The 22,489-nt window shown below is 39.1% G+C and overlaps 1 protein-coding gene across 1 annotated transcript in view; it reads left to right on the forward strand.

Annotated features, from left to right (window-relative positions):
- Positions 1-22,195, forward strand: part of MTCL1 (microtubule crosslinking factor 1) — a 95,117-nt gene extending 72,922 nt beyond the window's left edge. The window contains 8 exon segments of the mRNA XM_028737314.2: positions 1,693-1,875; positions 5,525-5,692; positions 7,256-7,504; positions 9,721-10,011; positions 11,236-11,267; positions 11,813-13,367; positions 21,002-21,178; positions 21,180-22,195. Of these exon segments, the coding sequence (XP_028593147.2) occupies positions 1,693-1,875; positions 5,525-5,692; positions 7,256-7,504; positions 9,721-10,011; positions 11,236-11,267; positions 11,813-13,367; positions 21,002-21,178; positions 21,180-21,230 (2,706 nt within the window). The 3' untranslated portion in view covers positions 21,231-22,195.
- The last annotated feature ends 294 nt before the right edge of the window (positions 22,196-22,489 follow it).

A 22,489-nucleotide genomic window follows, 5' to 3' on the forward strand; every position in this document is an offset into this window, starting at 1 on the left:
TATGCAGCTCCTAAATAATGCATTATAGAAAATAGGAAGGAAGAGAAAAGCATATCGCTCTTTGAGACTACTCTACTAAACCACCTCAGGAGGGGGGGAATTACCCTTTGAATCCAAATCATTCAGTCTCGCACGTAGCTAACATGGTTATCATGTCTGCTATGTTCGTTCATGTTCGTTGGCTTTGTACTAAACTAGATATCTACATTATCAAAAGTGAGAAGAATATGTTACCTTTTGAATGAGACAAGGGTTTGAGCTGTGGAATTTTACATTTTTAAAGCTTCCATATATGCTATAAAATTTCCATCACTATTGTGGTGGCCATATCACTAATAATGATGATTTACAATGCCTATTGTATGCATAATGGCCATAATGAAATTAGTCTGCACTTAATATTACCATGCCAAAGCAAAATCTCTTCAAGATTCTAGACACTGTTTCTCTCTCAGAGGTACATAAAAGTTGGGGCAGAATAGATCAGATTTGGACCTCGAGGGAACTCATTTTAAGAGCCACAAAATGTGAAATTCAACCGAGAACCCTCTCGGATCACAATTCGATTTTACTGGAAATAAAAGGGGCAAAACAGGGAGGCTTTAGATGGAGGCTGAACGAATATCTACTCGACAATGAGGAGGTCATTGAAAAGGCTAAAGCCACCCTAAAAGAATATTTTGATCTGAACCTTAATACAGGAACAAATATAGAAGTGGTATGGGACGCCAGTAAGGCGGTTTTAAGAGGCCTTTTTATTCAGCAAAACAACTATAAGAAGAAAATAAGAGAGCAAAAGAAGGAAGAAATCCTCAGACAGCTAAGGAAGCATGAGAAAAATTTAATAGAACACCCGAAAGATGAACAAAGCATACAAACAATAAAAATATTACAAACACAATATTCGATGCTAATGAACCAAGAAATTGAATGGAAAATTAAGTCAATGAGGCAAAGATATTTCGAATCAGCAAACAAAACGGGAAAATTTTTAGCTTGGCAACTGAGAAAAAGACAAAAACAGAATCTGATAAATAAAATAATGGTAGAGGAAGAATTGATAGTAGACCCAAAAAATATACAAAAAAACTTTCTTAAATTCTATGAGGAGTTATATAAGAAAGGAGTAGAAGACCCAGCCCAGATAGAAAGATACCTAGAGAGCTGTAAAGGAAAGATCGTTACAGAAGAGGAAAGACGCCAACTAAATAGACCCATAAACATAGAAGAGATTCAAAATGCGATGAAAAAAATGAAATTGGGAAAAGCACCAGGACCGGATGGCCTATCGGCTAAATATTATAATGTTTTGGGAAACCAACTGTCACCAGCGCTCTGCGACACTATGAATAATATCTTAAGAGGAGGGAAAATACCTGAGTCCTGGAAGGAAGCTTTTATAACATTAATCCCTAAACCAGACTCAGATAAATTGAATATGAAGAATTATAGGCCAATATCCCTGTTAAATAACGACTACAAAATATATGCAGATATTATGGCAAACAGATTGAAAAAGTGCTTAACAAACCTAATCCACAAAGTATCCATGAAGTATTCCTTATGAAATAAAGTCATGGAAGGGAATGAGGAAACCCTGCACATACAGTGTAACGCATGCTTGTTCGGAACTTCTGGATCCAAACATTCAGACAGCAATGTTATCTTGATTTTATTCACTTGCTATTTTAGTTGGAACACCTTGAGTCCCTGCCAGAATTCAGCTTTCAGTCTGAACAAAAGCACGATGAACGGGACGAAGAGGAAGAGGAGGAAGTGTTTGGACTGGCAGACTACTCCCAACATTCCACCGTGGAGATAATGGACCATGGACCACCACTGCAGACTGCAGAATTGTTGCAGCATCAAAAGCAGGTACCAAGGCAGGTGCTTACTGTGTCTGATACTTACTTTCCTTGGATTGTATTCAACATTAATCATACTCAGTGTAGACCCACTCAGGTTAATGGACACTGCTCACTTAGGTTCATTAATTTCAATGGGTTTACTTTGAGTAGAACTTGGTTGGTTATAATCCCTCATGTTCTGCAATATGTAAAACTCATTTGATCACAGCATGCCAGTGATCCTAATTACATAGTGGTGTTAATGTGTTTCACTTATTATGTTTATATTAATCAGGAGAAAAAGGAATGATATGATTGCTGGTGCCTTTCTGACTGATACTTTAAATGAAATATTCCATTTCCTATCATGGCTTATTCCTCAGAAACATATATATTTGTCTGATGGTTTGCAATATCTACAGGCTCACCACCTAAGCATCATAGAATGTACCATCTAACCATTTGTGTGTGGGGCTTTTTATTTCATATAAATAATTAAAGAAGAAGACGTATGCTTTAATTTATTTAATGAAAGATAGATATGGTGCAAGAAAACCCTTTTACTGCAATGGGTGCTTTTAAAACAAGCTACTTAATGTTAATATCTTCTCCCCCACCCCAAGTGGATTGAGAGGTTTACCTATTTTGAGCCTGACCTAGATTCATATGCAGCATTGGGGCCTCAGGAAATACCAATAGATACATTAAATCAGCAGTGTGGTTTCCAAAATAGCAGCAGTGACTTGGGGTGCAATGCAGAGCCTTTAAAAATCATTGGCAGTTTATCCAATGTTCTTTGATATAAAGCCTTTGAAAAGGCTCTGTTTCAGGATGAATATACAAGCCAGAATTATGTATTTAGAGGGGAAGTAACTCACTGTTTAATAAGATATTCCAAAGGCAGTAAAAACACAATACTATCAATACAATGACACTAATAAAATTCAATAAAACACTCAAATAAAAACAAACAATAATGACAATCAAATAACTACTTTAGACAGCAGTGACAAGCAGCAATTACAGCACTGATATATTTAGCAACCAAAAGCTAATTTGGAAAAAAGTTAAAAATAAAAAGCCTGCTTTAACAGATCATACTTCCAGAACTGGTGGATTTCTTGTGGGAGATGGTCTGCAATTTTGTGGCTGTAACGAAAAAGGCCTTCTCAGGCATCCTAATGAGTAGTCACCATTCCCCATCCTCAAACTGCTTTAGGTGTAACATCATTTTTAGTAAAATTGGTGGCTGTTGCTTTATTTACCCAGAATGTACTGCATTAAGCACCTACTAATGCAATTTTTAATTATGGAAATAAAATTGGGCAATATTTCCCTGACTCATTGTCTTTAGAACCTCTGCCTATAAAAGGATGTCCTGACAGTAGTAATCCAGCGACTATTAAGACACAGAATAGCATTTCTGAACAAATGGACTACAGTATATGATATTTCTGTGAAAGTAGATCAAAAACAAGAAAGGAAGTAACTGCCACTCTAGAGTAGCCCATGTGTTGTTGTTTTTTATAGGCTGTCTGACAGTTTCAACATCTGCAGAAGCTTCTCTTCTTCTGGCCCACAAAGGGCATTTTCTTTAGAATAAATTTGAGAGAAGGGAGGGATGGGGAGCAGCAGTGGTTGCCCAGACACATTAAGTTTTGACTCATCAGGACTTGAAATAAGCCATATCATTTGACCTCATGAAGAACCTACCACCATTCCTATTGGTCTGAATTTATAAGCAGAAGAAACATCAAGCTATACTGCACAGTGCAGGGTAGTCCTGGCTTCCATGTGAACTGTTGCTGTTTATTCATTCACATACCCCTACAGTGCTGAATGTTTCATTGTGAATGGAAAGGATAAACAACAAAAGTAGAAAAACGTAAACATGGATGCTAGGTAAAGGTAAAGGGACCCCTGTCCATTAGGTCCAGTTGTGGCTGATTCTGGGGTTGTGGCGCTCATCTCGCTTTACTGGCTGAGGGAGCCAGCGTACAGCTTCCGGGTCATGTGGCCAGCATGACTAAGCTGCTTCTGGCAAACCAGAGCAGCGCACAGAAATGCCGTTTACCTTCCCGCCGGAGCGGTACCTATTTATCTACTTGCAATTTGACATGCTTTTGAACCGCTAAGTTGGCAGGAGCAGGGACTGGGCAACGGGAGCGCATCCCATCGCGGGGATTCGAACCGCCGACCTGATCGGCAAGTCCTAGGCTCTGTGGTTTAACCCACAGTGCCACCCGTGTCCATGGATGCTAGCTTTGGTGTATTTTCACTCTGCCTATCTTGTAGGGCGTCACCACAGTGCAAAGCACATGGGCACATATCCTTGTTTTTCCTCAGAGTTGTCCTTGCCTTCAGAGGAATGTATTCTTGCAGAGACTACTGGATAGCTCAGTTGTTTAGAGCATGGTGTTGATAAATACAAGCTTCAATCCCCACATGGGACAGCAGCATATTCCTGCATTGCAGGGGGGTGGGCCAAATAATCCTCAGGATCCCTTCTAACTCTACAATTCTATCATTCTGTGACTCTGTAGAGGCAAGATCTAGCAACAGCCCTGCTTCATGAGAGAAGTGAAACAAAGGTCCTATTTGACTTTTGAACAAGGAACCTAGATTTTTGAGCACACTGAGAATTGCCTCTCAGTCATCATAGTACTGTTACACACAATGATAGACTCTATTTTGTGGCTTTTCATAAAAATGTACTTTCTTCCATAACATTTTTTCATAGGCATAGAAGTTAAGCAGCATCCTTTTATGCTTTCTTTTCATCTCTCTTCTGAGCTATGGCACAGGCTTCCTTTAATCCAGGGGTCAGCAACCTGTTTGAACCAGCAGGCATATTTCGAATTTTGAGAAAGTGCCGTGGGCCTCAGTCACAAAATGACTGTCATGGAGACTTGCCATAACACAACGTGACTGCCATGGCAGGCAGTGGCGGTGACATAATACAAAATTAGAGGCTTTAGAGTCATTACTGCTCCCCCCCCCCCGGCCCCAGACAACCTGAAGTCAGCTACATCTTGCAGGTCCTGATAGTGGAGATCACAGTATTGATTTTACACACACAAACACTTCATATAAACATTTCTCCCCATGAACACACTCTCTCTATCCAAGTACGCCTCTCCTTCTCACACTGACATGGGCATCTACAGGATTTGGGGGCTGGTCAGTGAGGGGAAAATGAAAACACTTAAACAGTATAGCAGACTAATTTCTCATTTTAGGTGCTGGATTTGCAATCACTGGGTTAGGCATTCCAGAGAAGATGAGATGAAAAAGTTTTGAAAACATAGTAATAGGGGTGTGGGTTCCCACTCTGGATGTGCCAGACACCAATACACTTTTGATGCAGCAGAGTTTGATATTATGGGCATCTTTGACTTGGTATCTTAAAGTTGTGGGCTGAATCGTTTTGTTTTGTTTTGTTTTGTTTTGTTTTATAAACCAGGAAATCGCACTATAGACAACCCAGGCTTCTGAGGCTTTTTTCCTCCTATTTCTTTGGTAGGAAGCTAGCATTCGGGTGTTTTTCATGCAGCTGATCACCTTGACAAGAACGTAGAAAACAAGAACAACAACAAAAACCCACCCCTTATTTATCCCAAGATGTTTGAAAAGACAGTTTAATGTTTTAAAATTACAAATAGCTTTTGCTTCTGCAGGCACGAGAAAACCGCAGGCTTCTACATGCCCTAAAAATACTGTTGGATGACTTCCGATCTGAGCTCCGGGATGATGAACGAGAACGTCATGGCCTCCAGCAGCAGTATGCCACTGACAAAGCTGCTTGGGAAGTGGAATGGACTAAACTGAAGTGTCAGCTGGAGCAGGTACAGTTCCCATTGGGGAAGGGCAGTAGCTCAGCAGCACAGGATCTGCTCTGCATGCAGAAGGCCTTAGGTCCAATATTTGGCATTTCCAGGTAGGGCAGGGAAAGGCCATATTTTCAAATCCTGGAGACCTGCTGCCAGTGGGTGTAGACCACTGAGCTAGATGGACCAACACAAACAAGGTAGCTGCAAATATGTCTGAAACAACAACTTTGAATGAACCACCAGCTCTTATTATTGTTTAATCAAATTGTAGGATGGACTCAGGTGCACTTACTCAAATAACTAGTGCCTCATTCTCTAGATGGTTTCCCTGATGTGATGCTGTTTGGAATAGCTATTTAATGGGAGTAGACAGTATTAACATTTTGCTTTTATTTAATCTTATTAAATTGTAGAATCTTATTAAGTCCTAGAAATTGTGGTTTTGCGTCTCCCTGTTGTAAGTGGTTTTGATTTTTAATTTAATGTAAAAATTTTATGTTTGAGTAATTTATTAATTGTGCTTTATTGCATTTATTCAGTAAATAATTGCAAATTACAGCAGATGGTTTGTGGCAGGCATGTTCTAAGCCATAACAAATGTATTATTTGATGCTATTATTTTACATCAGGCACAGGTGTTGAGAGCAAAAATGACAAGAGCCCTAAAAAAAATTTGTTTGGTAGCATTACCTAATTTCAGTGAGGATAAAAGTCAGAAAGCTACTGGATGTAATGAATGATAAATTAAGTGGGGGGGGGGGCATGCATAGCAATCTTGCAGCTTAGGTAGAAATGCAGTTGTGTCTGCAACTGGTGATTGCCAGTGAATGGGGATTCTTCATTCTTTCCCTGCACAAGTTCTTCACCATAGACACCAAGAATAGGGAGACTATGTAAGAGCTCCATCAAGCTATTCATGACACATGCCTAGAACAGCAGACAGAGATGACTGCTTCACAGCTTTGTTGCATAGATACAGACAGATCACTTCTTTGAAAGTGCTCCGGAGTCATGGTATTGGTTCAATTGGAAGATATTTTAGCTGAATGTAATCCTAATTATTGATAATGAACAAGGAAGCTCCCAGGATGTGTTTATAGGGCTGGGAAGAGCTGCATAACATTCTGTGATTTCAATATGACATCTTTGCAAGGAACAGGGCATTGGATACAGAAATAGGAGAACACCCCCACCCTCTTCACAGGCTTACTCTGATTCATAATACAGCTATCCTCCAGCTCAGATAATAGCTTGAACTGCAAGAAAAGCTGTGGATTGTAATACTTGCCTTAGATTGAAGACAAGTATAATGAGTTGCTGAGGTTGTATTCAGAGCCAAAGAATTACAAATTTTGGTGACATGTCTAATTGGATTTGCAGCCTTAATCTAGCAATTAGGCAAGTATGGAGTCCTTGTATGACTATTATACTATAGCTGCCTCTTTTAGAGCAAAGCTGTGCTTCAGAATGTTAAGGCATGTTTGTAAGAATCCCCTTGTCAACTGGGTAGCAAAGCCCAGCCTTTACATCTGCCATCAAAAGAGATGTTGACACTAACAACCTTTGTTTCATTTATAGCTGGAAGGGAAGAGCGAAAAAGCACAGAGTGAGACTGGTTTTGAAGCAAAGGCAGCTTTCAAGAGAGAGAGGGAGGAGCACAAGAAGCTCCTGGCTGACAGTCACCGATTAGTTATGGACTTGCAGTGGCAAATCCAGCACAGTGAGAAGAACTGGAATAAAGAAAAGGTAGAGCTTCTGGAGCAGCTCAGCAAGGACCGGCAGGAGTGGGAGAGGCAAAAGAAGGAACTGCTGAGAAGGCTCGAGCAGGTAATTCGGATGTCAGGTCATGATGGAATGTGTCTGCACAACTATATTGCAAAAATTAAAAAGGAACTATACGGCTTTCTTTATATAAAAAACAAAAAACTGCACAAACAGGGTGAACACTCTGTTTCATTGTTTCTCATAGCAGATAATTACAGAAGCCCAAGGGACCTAAGGAAGAATGCTTCCAAAACTAATTTTAGAAGCCTCACTAGTGTTTAGGAAATTAGTTAAAGGTTAAAGGCTACTTCCTGTCATTTCATTTCTGCCACAAAGGCAAAGTCACTCTGACCTTTAGAATGCAAAGCTTTCTTGTTCTCAGAACACAAAATTATATTCCTTTTCCTTCTTAAAAAATCAAGATCTGCACATTGTAGTCTACTTCTCATTTTTAACCCTGTGGTTTCCTCACACAAGAATGATTTCCTAGTGATTTCCTAGTGTGAGTAGTTGTGATGTGTAAGCCATAACCCTCTAACCAATCGCAAGGCTGTCTCTGAAAACTCTTTGTCTCATTGAACCTTACTTATAGTCCAAATGAAATATCCTACCTCATGTTGATCTTTTGGATACTACTGAATCATATAAAAGCTGAATTCTACTGTCAGCTGTTATAACAGAAAACCTCACAAGACAGATAGTCACCTCTTTAGTAACCGTATCAGCGTAGCTGTTTCATGACAGGCTACCAACTGAGGAAAAAACCCTGTACATTGTATCTCCCAGCTTCAATAAAGCAAACTTTCAGTTCGCTGAGGAAGGGGAAATGACTATTCACAAACCAAATAATTTATAAACAGAACAACGTTCTTGCGTTTAAATTCATTTTCATTATGTTAATTCCTAGGCGGCAGCACTCCTCTTTAACCTAGGAAACTTTCAGAAATTTGTACATCTTTGGATCAATATAGCTTCTTAGCAGTTAGCCAGATCATACTTTCTGTGGAAGCAATTAACTTATCTCTGGTATTTTGCATGGCACTCTGTGTGTTTGGAGACATCACAGCAATATATACATAAAACAAGAAGGCAAATAATCTGAAGCATTTAAAAACAGAAATAGAGGATTGTGGCATAATCAGTATGTATTCACCATAATCACTGACCATTTTTCTTTCTGTTTACTTTAACCATAATGTAGGGAAGCAAAACATCCCCAGATTTATGAAGCATGAAATAGATCATTTGGGATAATTGTGGAAATAGAAGCATGCTGACCTACATTTCTCAAGGCTTCCAAATACTCTCTTTCAAGTTCACTGCTACAGTGTTATCTCTTGAGACACAACATCAAGCCTAATTTTGTACTGATGGTGACTGCACGCTTTTAGGTTTTCAGATTAATTATTTCACAGCTCTTTTTTTTTTTTTGCTGTTTAATTATGAAGAGGAACCTTTTGCTGTTCTAGTATATTTATGTACACACAGACAGTTCATTGCCAAATCCTTGAACGTGTGCATATATTGGAGACTAGTGATAGAATTCAAATGTGATTCAGCATATGCCACCCCTGCAAGTCTTCCTGTGTCTGTGTTGACCACAGATTCACCCCATGCACAGCAGACAGGGGAAGTTCACAATTTTAAGTGCTGATAGCAGGGTCTACCAGGTGGAAAGATGCTAAAATCCCACTTAATGTGGTGCCTGTCTCCCCAACAGCTTTCTACTCTTCCCAGCATGAGCTAAATAATTGTGCCTGACACCTATAATCCACACAGGCACTGTACTAGTTGTTGCACTGATCTGTGTTAGTCCAAATAAAAATATTAGGGTGAGAACAGATGGTACAGACAAGTTGGAACCTTCTCTGATATTTCTTTCCCCTCCTAAGTATAGCACTAAAGCAGCTGGAGGATACTGCCATTTGAATGCAGCCTAACAGGGCAATCCTGTGCATGTTTACATGAAAGTAAATCCCATTTTGTCCTATTAAATGTATTTAGGATTGAAGCCTAAGACATTGAACAAGAAGTTTCCATGTAAGCGTGCTCTTACCATCAGAAACACAAACTAGGAACTGCCTTTTTCTGAAACATCTGAGTTAAAACGATTTTATGGAAATAATCAATCTTTCTACCTTTTTATTTGAAAACATCAATATTATATTTAAGTTTCATATATATCTATATCTATAGCTAAAGTAATATAAGATGAAATAAGCAGACAACTAGTGTGAAAGCTCTGTATTCAGTTGATGTATGATTAATTTCTTTCTCAGCTTCAGAAAGCAAATCCACAAAGAGGAGACAACATTCTTTGTGACTCAAAAGAAACTAGCCTTCATTCATTTTCAAATCAAGTGCCTCACCCAATGGGGTCAAGATCCTACTCTGATTCAGACACCATGCAATTTGAAGATCAATCACTGTCGAAACTGAAGGAAAGTGACAGGTGCACTGCCACAGAAAACCTCTTTCTGGAAACACTGTCCCTTGATTCTCCGGATGATTCTGATGAACGGCAGCCTCAGAAACTGGAACGAGAAAGGTTCTTAACTTGTGCAAACGAGGTGCGTCCATTGCTCTTTGTATTGTCAGCTCAGTTGTAATCCCACATCCCTGCTATTTTGTCAAAGGGTGCTTTCCACTGCTGTTTATATAGGGCCTTCTGGTGAATCAGTTCATTCTGGGAGTTGACTGTATGATTTAGCCAGATGCACATTGGATCTTTCTTGCAGTGACTCTATTCAAACATTATGCTGCATATAGCCAGGGCCAATGCACCCATGAGGCAAGTTGAGGAGACTACCTCAGGCAGCAGGATCTACCGGGGCAGCCGATGCTGATGTTGATCTTTCTCCCCCCCCCCCACCCGCCTTGTTTCTGATGTATCTCTTCCCTCACATGCTTCTTCCCTGGCACCATTTTGAGGTCCACCTCAGGTGCCAGAATGTCAGCCCTACATATATTGTGATATAGATGCCACAATCTCACATTCCTACCATGGATAAGGAGAGGTTTGGTGGGGGACTGTGTTCCCTGATCTAGGCTATTAAAATTAGAATTGGTTATGGAGAACTTCCATTTTTTGCCATTGTTTATCATTTGTGTCCTTTTAATAGGACTCTAAACATTTAACTTTTTAAATTGTAGAACAAGCTCTTTCCATAAAATAGAAGTTTTTAAAAGCTGGGCATAAAAATTATGACTGGGGGAGGTTGTTCCTACACTGCATGTTGTGAGGAATCGTTATGGTATTCCCCATATGATTAATGTAATGGTCTGCCCACACATTTAACAGCAATAGTATAATGAGTTTCAGTTGATGTTAATTATCGGTATCTAGTAAATTTATAATGAAATAATGTCAAAAAGTAGATTTTATCTGATCTCAGCACTGCAAGGTCACTAATATCAAAGAGAGCAGCACAGAAAAGCAGCTTCAGACATGCAAATATAATACGAGATATGTACTAGTTGTCTTTATAATCATTAGAACTAAAAAAAGTTGTGCTCTATTGAGAGATAATTAATCTGTGTGTCTGGTCTTAGCAGTGTGAGGGTTATTTGTTTATACTAGTCAGTTCAACTGGGAATACTTTACACAGATGCATATAAAGAAAAAAATCCTTCTTAATTATCCAAATATTGGAAGCATGGGGGAGGTCAGATATGCGCTTCAAAGGGTTTTCAAGAATTTGATATATTGAATAAAGTTAATGCAAATACAGCCCACAGGCGCCCAATATAGGCATATATGCAAGCTCAAAATTAACAGTTTTTTTTACTTTCAGGAAGAAGAAATGCACAAGGGAAATCTTCAAAGGTGAGTAAAGTGGGGTGAAACATAGCACAAAATGAATTACATGAATTATATTAACACACTCACCCTAAATTGGTTTCAAGATCTTAAAACTAGATACCAGAGATTCAGTTCTAGAATTTTACTGTGAATAAAACTCCTTACTATTCTGTAACATAATATTATGGAGAGGTGTCACACATGTGATTTCCCCCCTTAGTGATGACTTCTTATTTTTTGAATCCCTTTGTTAATATATTGCATGCCATTTAGTTTCTTCCTCAGTTTACCCATCAATAGCTGTGGTTAAGTGTAGGACAAAACAGCACAGAGATTCAAATATAAAGTGAAAACAAAGCAGATTGCATTTTCTTTAAAATAGTGATATTGGCAGGTGGTATGGTATGTGTATGGTTACTTAAACTAGATGGTTAACTTCACTTTGTTAAAGTTGCTTTAAATAAGAATGTTTACACTATATGGTTACTACCACCCTAAATGATATAACAAATTCAATACAGACTTCCTGTCAATTTTGTTAATTTGATGCTATGTGCTTCCTTCTTCAGGGCAATGTCTGTCTCCTCTATGTCAGAGTTCAAGCGTTTGATGGACATTTCTCCTTTTCTTCCTGAAAAGACTCTGCCTTCTTCCAGCAGCAAGGAGGAGATAACACCTCCTCTGTCTCCTGATGATCTGAAATACATTGAGGAATTCAACAAAACTTGGGATTACAACACTACCAGAAAAAATGGTGGAGCTGTCGAAAGACCTGGAGATACTTGGGCAGAGAGGACAGAGATTGGGAAGGCAATCAATAATTCAGTTCCAGATCCATTCCAACCACCTTCATGGTACCTCACCACCAGTGTTACTATGACAACTAATACCATGACCAGCCCTGAGCACTGCCAGAAACAACCACTGAGGAGTCATGTTGTTGCAGAAAAAATGGGAGTTAAGGTCTTTCATAGTCCACCAGTTGTTCGCAGGTTTGAAACCTCAGTGGTAGCTAGCAATGAAGGGAAAAGTCAATCAGAACCAGACTTTTTGTTCCCTATGACCAAAGTTAAGGGAAATGGGGGCGAGACAAAAGGTGCTTCTTCAGAAGTGTTTGGGCGATGGTCTTCTGACCTCTCCAAACACCACAACGATTTCCTGGAAAGTGGTATTCATCCTATTGAACGTCCTATTTGCACTACTTTAGGTTTTGCGTCCTCCTTGCACAGCCTGGAGATGTCCAAAAACATGAGTGATGACATGAAAGAGGTAGCTTATTCTGTCAGAAATGCAATACGCTCAAATTCGACAGAGCTTCAGTTCAAAGACACAGCTTGTCAGACTAATGGGTTGAGAACTACGGGCACACAGACCACTCAAACTATCAGTGTGGGCTTACAGACAGAAACTTTGCGTAGTATCACAAGCAGTCCACACAGGTGTCTGACACCAAAGGGGGGTACTACACCTGTCTCATCACCATCAAGAAGCTTAAGGAGCAGGCAGGTGGCACCTGCTATTGAAAAGGTCCAGGCCAAATTTGAACGCACATGTTGTTCTCCCAAATATGGCTCCCCAAAATTACAGAAGAAAGCCTTTTCCAAATCTGATCAGCCAAATAACAGGACATTACCAAGCACACCTCAGAAAGGGTTCAGTGAATCTGCTTGGGCCAGATCAACCACCACAAGGGAGAGTCCAGTTCATACTACTATCAATGATGGCCTCTCCAGTTTATTCAATATCATTGACCATACCCCTGTGGTTCATGACACCCTCCAAAAATGCTCCAGGTCCAGCAGCCGATCAAGGTCAGCAGAACCCAGGTCAGAACTGGGTCCTATGCAAGACATGTGCACAAGTATCCGTGGTAGGTCACCCAGTCCCCTCCGTTTTGGCACAGAGCTACAAAAGGATGAAGGAGCTGAAACGACAAGTATCAGGCAGGACTTATCAGCTCCTCCGGGATATACTCTTACAGAAAATGCTGCCAGAATTCTCAACAAGAAACTTATGGAGCATGCCTTAAAGGAGGAGAAGAGGCTAGCTTCATACAGCCCTCCCAGTCTTAGCAATGAGAACAGCACAGGAGAAATAAACAAAGTTGAACCAGGGTCCATTGAGGTAATGAGTTTTATCCTTGTATAGTAAACCTTTTTAGATGATGAATGTTGATTAAAATATAAATGTGCAAACATTTTTAAGCAAAAGGGAATTGACTGTATAATTTATGCTTCTTTGAGACTGCATTTTGGAAGAACTTTAATGCAACACTTTTCTACGCTTCACACACATTTGTGGGGGGGACGTGGCATTTGTATTTAATAGAGATATAAGTAGCAATGGGTCTTTAAATGAATGCACCATGATGATGGATCCAGCCATAAGATGATCATATCAAGGAGTGTTTCATTGTAATATATTTGAAAGATAACACAGTAGTTTTCATATGCGGTATAATATAAATATTAATTAACTTGTATTTCATACAGTAACACCATGACAATTTTTAATGTATGTCAGTACAATCTTAAGCAAGATTATTTATCAAAAGTAAGTTCTGCTGAATGCAGTAGAACACAGCAAGTTTGTTTTAGGAATTGGAGATTTCATATACACAAAAGGCACTATTTGCCACACTCGAATATCCATGCACAATTGCTTTGAAACTAGCCAGTTTTGTGATCCAAAGCCTCCTGAGACAAATAGGTTTTCAGAGCCTTTCTGAAAGTCTGGAAGGTGGTAGCACTCTTGAGGTCAGCTAGCAATGAATTCCAGACACAGCTTTGGAAGCTACTGACTACAACAAATTTACTTTTTGGATGGAGGAAACATTTAGCAGGGCCTCTTTCTTTGGTCTTAGAAGATTTACAGAAGGATACACTGTCCATAATGCATCCCGGCAAATATCTTCCTACTACATCTTTGAACCCCTAGGTATTCTACAATCTTCATAAGTATCCTGCAACATTGCTGTATTGCTTTTTGAGCTGCTCCAGATGTTGATATTTTTCTGGATAGTTCACCTGTGCCATCATGTTTGAAAACTATGTGAGAGTTGCGTCTTGGATTACATGTATTTGAAAGCAGAGCAGCACAATAGACATGTGATTTTCACCCAAGGTTGTATGGTTTTTCTCCTATGTGAAAATTATGTATAAAGATGATTAGGAAATGTTTATTGCTGATCAAGTATGGTCTTATGGATAGAAGTTGGCTTGGGTCTAGGTTTAAATTCCAGCTCAGCAATGAATTCACTTAGGGGGGTGTCATGGTAACTCTTGTTATTCTTGAATAAGTGCGGTATTTGCATTTGCATTCTAAATATTTTATATTCTTTTTTTAAAAAAATGTGTGAATATGCTATTTAAATAGATCTTCATTGTAATGACCATTTGAAGTTGGTTCACTGTACCAGTTGTGGCATTAAGACTGCAATCCTGTACCTACCTACTTGGGAGTAAGCTCCACTGAACTCTAAGTAGGCATGTATAGAATTGCACTACAATTTCCAAAACTAGTAACTGAAGTTAACCTTAAATATACACATTGTATAATTTCTTAACATAAAGTAATAATTAAGAAGTGTTACATAAAGGCAAACATGTTGTGTGGGCAACTTTTATAACCAAATGTCACATACAGGGAAAAAGAAATATTGCCATTGTGTGGTATGTTACTACTCTTGTTATATCATCTTTTCACAATGGCAATTACTTCACAGGAACTGACGTCCGTTGCTTGGATGTTGTTTGAACTCACTTCCATAGTTCCACAAAAAGATACAAGTCTCGTTGAGGATGCTTCCAGACAGGTCTTAATATTGTAAATGCGTTGTAAACAATTATTATTTTTAAAACTTACTGGATTTTCCTCAAAAAGGGTAAATCCAAATTAATTTGGGGAGTGAGGATACAGGCTGGCATTTTTATGGCGGTGACATTGCGGGGACACTGCAAAAATGTTGTATGCAGGAAGAGAACCACTCCCACAGCAAATGCTTTTCTAGAAGCACTCTGAGTAATGCTCCACAAATATGTGGGATGGTGAACTTTGAAAGGCTCAAGTCCAAAGGATGGACGTTTAAAATGTGATAGCACGATGAAAAGTTTATGGAATGATCACTTAGAGCAAGTCAGTTTAGGAAGTTACTTGCTAATGGCTTCTATTCAGATTACCAAATGCATTTTTGCTCGTTTGGTGGCTGGGCTGAACTTAAAATGGCATGCCATGTGAAGTAAAGCATCCTGTCAGTATTGCTCCTTTCTTGATTCTGGCAGTGGGAGTGCCTTACAAATCTGTTCCAAATTAGCCAATCTGCTCATACTGAAAGAATAATTTATTTCTGCTCTGCAGGAATAATGCATCACTGATTTTTGAATACCCGCATGGAATGCCAGTTAGAAGCTTGTTGCTATTTCATTTGTGCTTCTTACAATTGTTTTCTTCAAATTTTCCATTTAGGATGCTTTCTGTGATACTTGCTAAAATATAGAATATTTGTGTGCATTCACATGAATATGTGTATTATGTATACACATGTTAAATACACACTGGTGGTTTTCATATATGTAAATATATATTGCTCTGTCCCAGGGCAATATGATAAGTTTGTATCTTCAAAATGCTGTTTTCGAAATGCCCTCTACATCTGCCCTGACCCTACCTCTGCCAAACGTCTATCTGATTAGGAAGTCATGGCATCAATATACACGAAACTCCTTTAGGTCACACAAAAAACAAAATGTCTGGTTTTTCCTTGAGCTGCCAAGAACTTTGCATACATTCGCCATAGTTCTGTTATTCAAGAAGCTGGGAAAGAGAAGAGTTCCTGAAGAAAGTCCAGCAGGCCACATTATTTGGCAAGAGAACTACTCTAGCTGCTGTGCTGTGTCATGCTTCATATTCTGTTCCTAACTGCGTGGCCCTTGCTGCATACTGCCCTCTCTGCTGACAAGTTTCCAGCGCTAGAACAGATGGCATCAGAATGCTTTCTCTTTTTTTGCTTCTGCTTTTCCTCCCCTTCCTTAAAGGCAAAGACAAAACAGCAAATTCATATCCACTAGATGTGATTTGTCACCCAGTCTTTCCGATTCTTGCTATATGAACCCATTCCTTGCCTTTAAAAAAAAATAGACAGAAGCTTTGTAATTTCAAAACTTATTCGGACTTTGGAATACATTTGGAACAAGTGGAATACATGCTTACCAATCAGATATAGTCTTTAATGCCATACCCTCATGTAAAGACAATGCTAAAAATTGGGGGTGTCTCTCATTTTCTCAGTGTGATGTTAGCAGTTTACTGCATCTTTCACATAGCCTCTCCAGTTATGGCTGTGGCATAATAAATGTTAGCAGTGAAATATGGAGAGCTCTTCAATGCTGACTACATTTCTCTGGTTTAAATATTCTTTCCAACCTACTTCCTCTCTTTTTTCCCCTCTGTCTGTCTATGTCCAGAACCAAACTGTCTTACTAACTGCCCCCTGGGGACCCTAACCCTGCCTGCCTCACTGCTGTAAGTCCTTTCTACCTTTGTTTCCAAAATTCTTTACTTAAAACAACAACAACTTTTACTTGGTGTAGAAGTATAAACCGAAGAAACAGCAGCATTCCCTGTCACTGGCATGAGCTGACAGTGGATTCCAAATAGAGAATGAAGCTTTTGAGTCATAGCTCTGTCTTCTAAAACATTTCCCACCAAATATTATTCATTAGTCACTGTCATGAACACTCTCAAACCAGCATGTTTCCTCTTCAACCAGGTCCATTCCATGGAACTAAGTTGAACCAAATTAGTTTTAACGCAGCTTTGCTAGCTATAGGATTCCGCCCACAATGGCCACAGTGCAGTTTGGAAGGTATTTTTACTTGTTCTGTCGTTCTCCATCATTTATTTCACCTGTTAATATAATTCTTCAGTTTCCAGATAAATAGGGCAGAGGCAGCTGCCTTGTTAGGGTCATGCTTTAGATGCAGCAACATGCTCCATTGCTTGTGCTGTGGCAGCTGAAGACCAATCCACAGGACAAGGTCAGTAAAAGCCCCACAGAAGGCTGGGAGTAAAATGGAAAGAATCTCTACATACCTAGTTTCGAGACTAATGGTGCATTCAGACTTTCATAAATAGGGAATTTGCCATTGCAGCATGATAGCTTTGTCATTGCAAAAGTTTTCATTGCACGGTGAGTCATTCCTTTTCTCTCAGATGGAAAGGAAAGGGGAAGAAAGCTTCGCAAGGTGAGATGGTTGCCTCACTGAACAAGTCTGTCCTACAGATGTATTTGAACATACATAGTTTGAGAGGCAGGGCTTCTGGGAGTGCACATTCATTACATGTTCAAGACATGCAGACTTTTCCTCAGGAACAAGCACATGAAAAACCATTCTTTGTGTTTGCAGCAAAAGTTGGCTGTGCGCAGCACTGATTGGCTGGAAGGGATGATGGCATGAGTTTTTCCCCTCACAGCTTTTCGTCTGTTTTAAAATGGGTCCTGCTTTAAGAAAAAGAAAAAAAGAGACACAAATTGAGTATCGGCACAATCCTATGCATTTTTATATCTCACTGAGTTCATCATCTCATTAACTTCAGTGGGAGTTTTACCCTAGTAAAGACATTTAGCATTGCGACCTAAATAAGCATGCAACACTTCAAAATAACAAAGCATATAGGAAGAGCAAGATAGATTACTGGGTCAGTTCAAGCCACTTGCTATTACGCCTGCCAAAGGCATAGCATAGCAACTGTGGGAGAAAGGTGGGCTTCCCCTGTGGAATGAAATATGTTGTGAAAGAAGCAAATGGAAACGGGACAAATGTTGAAATGTTGTTGCTTGCGTAAATTGCATTGCTTTGACCAAGCAACAACAGAAAGTCTGGTTTTATTCAAACCACAGATTAGCTTTGCACAGCAACAAAACAGCTAGAGAGGAGCCAAGCAGTTGTGATCTCCACTCTGAGGGTCTGCCCATTTGCTTGTTCACACTGAGGCATATTTGCATTTAGGATTATGTGTGAACCAGGCCAGTGCTGTCCATTACTAGTAAGTGGTTGCACTGAAGCATCTTACTTATCCCGTCTCATATTATAGACACTCTAAGCAGTAGACTTAAACATAACCATGTATGGCAAAACAAAACCTGCCAGTCCTTTATTCACTGAAAGCAGCTATAAATGGTGTGTTCTACATATTGGAGTTCAGAAATAAATGTAGGCCTAATTCTGCCTTTCTCTTAAAGCTGCGATGGAAAGTTGTCTGAAATAGGAGTAACATCATTGAAATAAATTAATAAATGTGGCCATGTATTTAGCAAGAATAAGTCAGAGTAACCAAATTTCAACTGAGCTGCGCATATAATTACATCTAGAAAAACATAGTCTCAGTCCATCTTTTCTTATGGTAGACGCTGGGCATGGTTTTAGTATTGTACCATATTTTAACAAGGTGGAGACTTATAATTTCTTTCCAATTGGCATGAATGTATTCTTCACCTTATTACTGGATGTTTCTTGATAGCTTTCCAGTACAAAAGCTCTATTACTGATTTAAAATGCTAGGAATTCTCAATTTAATGGGATCTTGAAGGGTAACATTTTGTCTCTAGCGCTGGAGCTAAAGAGATTCGGCACTTGCTAGAGGCCCGATACATACAGAATATGTATCCAATGTATACCACCTCTTTATTCAGTTTCAAAGCACTCTCCCCCATAAAGTGTTGTGGTCCTTTCCTTCCATAGGGAAAGGGCTTTTTCAAGGGTAGCTTGAAGACAGTAACACGAGTGCAACCTCTCTTCATTCCATGACATTGTGTTTTGTGCATCCTGTTTCAGTCTGTTTCTGTCTCTTCTGCCCTTGCTTTTCTGAAGCAACCATCCTGTACACAATTACCTGAGAGTAAGTCCCCCCTGAATTCTGTGGGACTTACTTCTGAGTTACATGACTAGGGATTGTGGAGCAAAATACTTAACTGTCAATGTCTGCTTTATATCATGTTACCAGGCTCAGCATCCTCCTGTCTTTTACTGCCTTTGTTCCATTTTTATAGCATGGTGTGGTAAATCTCTCACTCCATTTAACATGTGTCTTTGGCTCTTAGTCAGTAACTTATTCCATAACTCTTACTATGTGGTATATAACTTCCAGCTTTGTATACTGCCAGGGTACATTTTGATTTGGATTTTTGTATAGCTTACATATCACTCTCTCACCTGTTTAGTGATTTACACCCTCATTGTGGACCTTTTTCTTCTATGTGTTGATAATCTTAGCACTTTTTGTTTTTAAATTCTTAAAGGTACACAGTGGAAACCTGATTATGTGCTTTGGCAAGTTTACACCTCTGTACAAATTGTACGCAAAATTCTCCATTCTGTAGGAAAGTCTGTAATTACTAGCTGCCATCATCAGTCCTAAAATATAAATAAACTGTCAGTGTGAAACATCACGGTTAAAGGCTGTGTACTCCAAATGCAACCAGGCCTTGCATTAAGTTTACTTTTCTGGTCTTTAACTTTTCTCCTTCAGTAGTCCTGGGTTGCAGATTGATTTGGGCTGTGGCCAAGGCTGACAAGGCCTTGAAGCATCCTGAAGTAGTACCTCATGTGACTGATTTCTAAAAGTGGCACTCTTTCCTTCTACTTGGATTGATCGATCTCTTTTTGCAATTACAAAAGGGGGAGGGGTGCTCCAATTAAGAACTGTGGAGCCAGAGGTTGGGGGATGATTTTCATTTTTTTACTTCAAGTAAATAGATATCAGTGACCGGTGTTAGCTGGAGCTGCTTGTCTGTTTTACTACTTTCAGTTCAGTTATAAAGGTCAGTTTTAAGTCAGTAATATTGTTTAGCAATTGCCTACCATTGCTTTTTGGTCCAAATTATTTTTAAATCCAAGTACACTGAGAGGAAATCATGCTTTCTATTCTGAGAGTTCTTCAGTTGATGATTATATCATAATTTTATAGAGAATGTTACTTGAACAAACCTGACCAATTGTCCTCTCACTAGCAAATGTAACATCCAGCGTCACTGAAAACGTATTAAAGATACTTGGGGGCACGTCACACGATGGAACTGCCTCACATCAAGTATTTTAGTTATGCCTACAGGCAGTGTTTATAATTATGAACATATTTAAACAGTAGACTTCTCCTGAATGTGAACATTTTGAGCCAGACTGCATGTGACAGCAAGAGAATTTTGTGTAGAATCAGGTCCAAATCTCTCTAGCTCATTGGGAAGGTGCAATTTGAATAGCAGCATGAGTAGACAAGATGAGGTGTTAGAAATCTCCCCTATTCAACCAGTCTTCTTCCTGGGTGCACTTTGTTGTTGTTAAGTAACCTTTGAGGTGACTCCAATATCAGAAGTAAACCTCACTGGGATAAAACTGGTATTAAAAATGGGGTGGGTTGGAAATTCGTCTCCCCCCCCCTCCAGCCTTGTATTATAGGAGACTGGCAGGACTCTGTTTGGGCCTCCTCTAGTTGCCATCTCAGTTATTTTCTTCCAAAATTCTAGTCAGTGAATGTTGGTCAGATACATCAGTTCACTTAAACTGCTTGCCTCATCCTTTCATATTTTGCTTCATTGGTTACAGACAAAAGTCAAGAATTTAAGAGCTGTCTACAAAAATGTGTTTTTTGCTGCTTTGGTTTCCTTGCCAAATTACATATGCTTAGATTTTGGATTTAGCTTTCTTTCATTGTGTGATATATAAATTGGTAATTTTGTTCCTCTTCATTTTTTCACAAAAAAGGAACTACCTTGTTCCGCACTTGCTCCATCCTTAGAATCCTGCTTCTCCCGACCAGAGAGACCAGCGAATCGACGCCCACCTTCCCGATGGGCCTCACATTCCCCTACTGCCTCACTATCTCAGTTAACTGGGGAGGAATATGGAAGCATGGAACTGCCGTTGGAGAACCCAAACCAGTGATGCAAGCCTGCATGAATTATCACAGAATAATTCACTGTCTTTTGCATAGTAGCACCATTACCATGGCCAGTCTCTGTCAGTGAGGAGAGCTCAAGTTGCAGAGGTTAAAGAATGTTCTAGAATGCAGCTGCTTTGTGTACCTGAGAAACAGATGTTTCTAGAATGAAACAGTTAATGTGCCTGTAATAACTTATTTTTTTCATAGCTCAGAAAACTATTTTTGCCTCCATCTTTTCTACACACAGTATATTAGGATCTAAAAGATATGCAGATAAAGATAAGGTTTTAAATAAAACATGAATTATGTTTCAAGGGAAACTGAATGTGTTCTCTCTTTCCCGCTCTCTGACTACTGACTGCCTTCTGTTATATTTGCACCGTTAAGGTTTGGGTTTTGTTCTGGTTCTCTTTTTTTTTTTTTTTTTTAAATTAGAATTTTAAGTTAATTATGTTGGTTATCAGTTTGAAAAAGAAAATTCATAGAGGTGCTTTAGCATGTCTGAAGCAGTAACTTTTAAGTAGTGAAAAAGCCATTGAACTAGTTGACTAGAGTTGTCTTAAATAAACTAGAGGGGGATGCAGGGAATATGGAATGAAATGTTTAGAAAAGGGCGGGGGGGGAACCTCAGACAGTCTTAATGAAGTGAGCTGTACGATACATACACACACAAAAGATTTGCATGTCATTAGGTTCCTAGCACTTTAGTGCATGTACACACTGCTACTGTACTCTCACTGTCACATCCGTGTCTCAATTTCTTTCCCTGTTATATTGTTGTGAATTTATCTGTACTGTACTTTTAATGTTGGTATTCTTGCATTGATTGTACAAAAAAAGATTTTTAAATAATTGTTCAAACAGTTCAACTGACTATGTACAGTGTTTATTGAAAACTTCCCTTGTTTGAGGGAAAGCACTGAGAACTCTGGGCATACTAAATTGTAACTGGCCTTGTTTTAAGAGTCTGTTTGAGACCATGTGGTGTGGAAATAAATTCCTCAGTATTTACAAAATGCTGGAGTTTGTTTGAAGCTTGATATTCCTAAACCTGTTTCCCATCTATTACATGAATGCTAGCAAACATCCTTAACAATATAGAAGAATTTGAATATGAACAAATGGACATGTACAACTCCCCCCCCCCCAAAAAAAAGCTGAACTTGTAGAGTATGAAGAACTATGTTGGGAGTGTTCTTTGCTGTTTGCAAAAGAAAGAAAAAATCTAGTTCACTAGGGTGGCAGTTTCTTTTTTTATGTTTCCTTTGATATTTAGTGTTTGATCATGAGCATATGCTGATACCATCTAT

The sequence above is a fragment of the Podarcis muralis genome, chromosome 8 (genome assembly GCF_964188315.1).
Source record: "Podarcis muralis chromosome 8, rPodMur119.hap1.1, whole genome shotgun sequence".
In the NCBI taxonomy this organism is placed as follows: domain Eukaryota; kingdom Metazoa; phylum Chordata; class Lepidosauria; order Squamata; family Lacertidae; genus Podarcis; species Podarcis muralis.